Source organism: Helianthus annuus, chromosome 9 (genome assembly GCF_002127325.2).
Source record: "Helianthus annuus cultivar XRQ/B chromosome 9, HanXRQr2.0-SUNRISE, whole genome shotgun sequence".
NCBI lineage: Eukaryota > Viridiplantae > Streptophyta > Magnoliopsida > Asterales > Asteraceae > Helianthus > Helianthus annuus.
In genome coordinates, this window is record NC_035441.2 from 122,792,264 (window position 1) to 122,795,198 (window position 2,935).

At 34.6% G+C, this 2,935-nt stretch overlaps 1 protein-coding gene across 1 annotated transcript; it reads right to left on the reverse strand.

Annotated features, from left to right (window-relative positions):
* Window positions 1-540: 540 nt before the first annotated feature.
* On the reverse strand, window positions 541-2,174 carry LOC110878469. Its single transcript, XM_022126772.2, has 3 exons — window positions 1,977-2,174; window positions 1,174-1,619; window positions 541-1,070 (listed from the first exon to the last, which is right to left on the reverse strand). Exons 1-3 carry the CDS (start codon window positions 2,017-2,019, stop codon window positions 723-725), a joined length of 837 nt encoding a protein of 278 aa, XP_021982464.1. The 5' UTR covers window positions 2,020-2,174; the 3' UTR covers window positions 541-722.
* Between the last annotated feature and the right edge of the window lie 761 nt (window positions 2,175-2,935).

A 2,935-nucleotide genomic window follows, 5' to 3' on the forward strand; every position in this document is an offset into this window, starting at 1 on the left:
AATATTTTGATTTAAAATGAATATATTTTAATTTTTTTTTTCTTGTAATAAGTAAATTCCAAGTGTCAAATTACATTCCATTTTGAACCATTTCACTTCCAACAATTTTATTTGATTAGTATTACTACTACCGATTTTCGAATCCTTTGCATTTGGTGTCTTCTAATCTCAAGCTATATAACAAATGAACGTAAAACAGGTGACCAGAAACACGACACGATTTTAAATAGGTCCGACACGATACGGATAAGTATATGGGTGGGATTTTAGGGTTGAAGAACTCAACCCGCCGACCCAAAACCCATCAACCTGCCGACACGACACGATTGCCACGCTACATTAAGGGATCGGTAACTCGTATAGCGAACTCATATGTGGATCGGTGAATATGCGAAAGAAGAGTGAAGAAACCTTTTGAATATTGCAATTCCGTGCTACAAGTTACATCCTTTTTTTTCATACAAACATGACATTAAAATGCATCTTTTTCACAATGATTTTTTATCAAACTTTTCTTTGATTAAACTAACATCAAGCTTGTAAAGAACACAAAAGTTAACATAACTTTGATGAACTCTCAAATGTTCAAATCAAAACCTCAGATAAACAGACACAATAAGAATTCAACTTCAAAACCTTAGACAAAACAATAATTGGTGTCACAAGAAAGACAACCAAAGCAATCAACATCTTATTACAAATCCTTCTTCTTTTCGCAAACCTCAAATGCTTCCCTTTGATGATGATGACAACAACAACAACTCTCCTTCGGTTTCCTCATCACTGTCATACACAAATCTTGTGTGTTTCCCACTGAACTCAGAAGTCTTGTTGACACTAATCTTGCTCATCCCTTCACACAACTCATCCACCACCTCATTGTCTTTATGCTCCTCCTCACTTGTGCTCACATTTACCTGAACCGACCATCCGGATGAATTGGAATCTTCGCATGTCAGCAGAGAGTTACAGTCAGATGATTCAGAATCATCCATGAACAATGACCTTGTTATCTCATGCTTTTCACCCTTGACTTTTTTATTTGATTCAGCAATAACCTCATTAAGCAACTACATTACAAAAAAAAAAAAAAAAAAAAAAAAAAAAAAAAAACAAGTTAAAAAAAAACAAATACAATAATCCTAATCAACATCTATAAAGATTGTATCAAACCTGAGTAAAACTGAAGTTTTCAGCAACAGGAGAGACAGTGAATGATTCCAAACCATTGTTATTACTAAAGTTATAAACCTGAGGAGTGTTAGCAGGTGTTGGTGCAAGAACAGCCATTGGAGAGTTCAAAAACCTTTTATAAATCAAAGGGTTGGGTTCAAAACAAATCTTTGAAATCACACCCTCTTCTTCCACTTTTTTCAACAGGGTTTTCACTTGACCCCTCAACAAAGTTTCTCCGGATCCCGGAGTTGTGGCGTTTTTCGATTCGCTGTTGGGAATCATCATCCTTTTCTTTGAACATCTTGATGATGGAGTTTTTAAACTCCCCATCGCAAGCCCTACGATAGGCGAACCATTGGTTATATCGATCAATGCGGAATTCTCTCTTTCTTGATTTCTTGATTTCAAGAAACCCTTGTTAGTAGATTCTTGATTCTCCAGTCCTATAAACACAACTTTTAATATTAAAAAACAGAACCCAGATGATAGATTTTTCAACAAATAAATTATATGATATAAAACCCTTGATTCTTCACTTCTACAAACACAAATTTTAACATCAAAAAACAAAAACCAGAAGATAAATATCTCAATAAATAAATTATGATATAAAAAAAACCTTGATTCTCTACTCCTTAAAACACAACTTTTAACATCAAAAAAATACCCAGATGATAAATTCTAAAAAAATAAATTAAAAATAGAAAAACCCTCTACAATCACAATTTTTAGGATCAAAAAATAAAACCCAGATGATAAATTACTGAAAAAAATAAATTATAATGGATCAGAAGACTTACTTGATGATCTTGTGATTCTTCTTGATGACAGTGGAGTCTCCATTAAACCCTTTATGTTTTTTGAAGTTGATCAAAAAAAATATCACCGGAAATTTCAAGGGTCACCGGAGAATTGATTAACAGAAAGATTAGAGTGGTGAAAAGAGACAGAAGATTAGGGGTTTTAAGGGCGATTTATGGGAATTTAGGGTTGTAAACAAGGGGAGAAAAAGGGAAAATATGACCGTTGGGAAGAGGGAAGCGCGTGACTATTGGGTTATTTCGAAACTAGCCGTTGAGACTGGGTTGTTTTTCCGTTGTATTAGATTGGGCTAAGACAATGGCCTTTTAAACTACAAGCCCAAGTCATGGTTATTTGTTTTAGCTAGGGGTGGGCTTTTTTAACCGATAACTTAAAAACCGATCCGAATAAAACTAACACCAACTCGATTATGGTGTTACCCAGATTAACCCAAACCCGAACAAGATAAAACCGGCAACACGAAATTAATATTTGGTTTGGTAACTGGGTTGAAAATGTTAATTAGGTTAACCTGATTAACTCGAATTTATATAAAAATGTCAATGGTTAACCTGATTAACTTGAATTTATATAAAAATGTCAATGATACTTCGTATAAATATATAATAAAAATGAATTCACATAAAAATGTCAGTTATACATACGTCAGCATCATCATCATCATATTCAGAAAATCTCATCAATAGCAAAGATAAGGTAGGGTCTGAGGAGGGTAAGTTGTAGACAACCTTGTCTCTACCCGTAGGAATAGAAAGACTGCTTCCAGTGAGACCCGGCCTCGATAGTAGTTTTGCATCAAGCCTTGGACATAAGGCACATAACAATTGAGACAAAGACCGATTAGTGCATGTACTCTCTTGTCTTTCGGCTACCACCACCATCACCACCACATGATGCATGCATGATTAACCATCCCCTCTTTTAACGTTATTTTCAC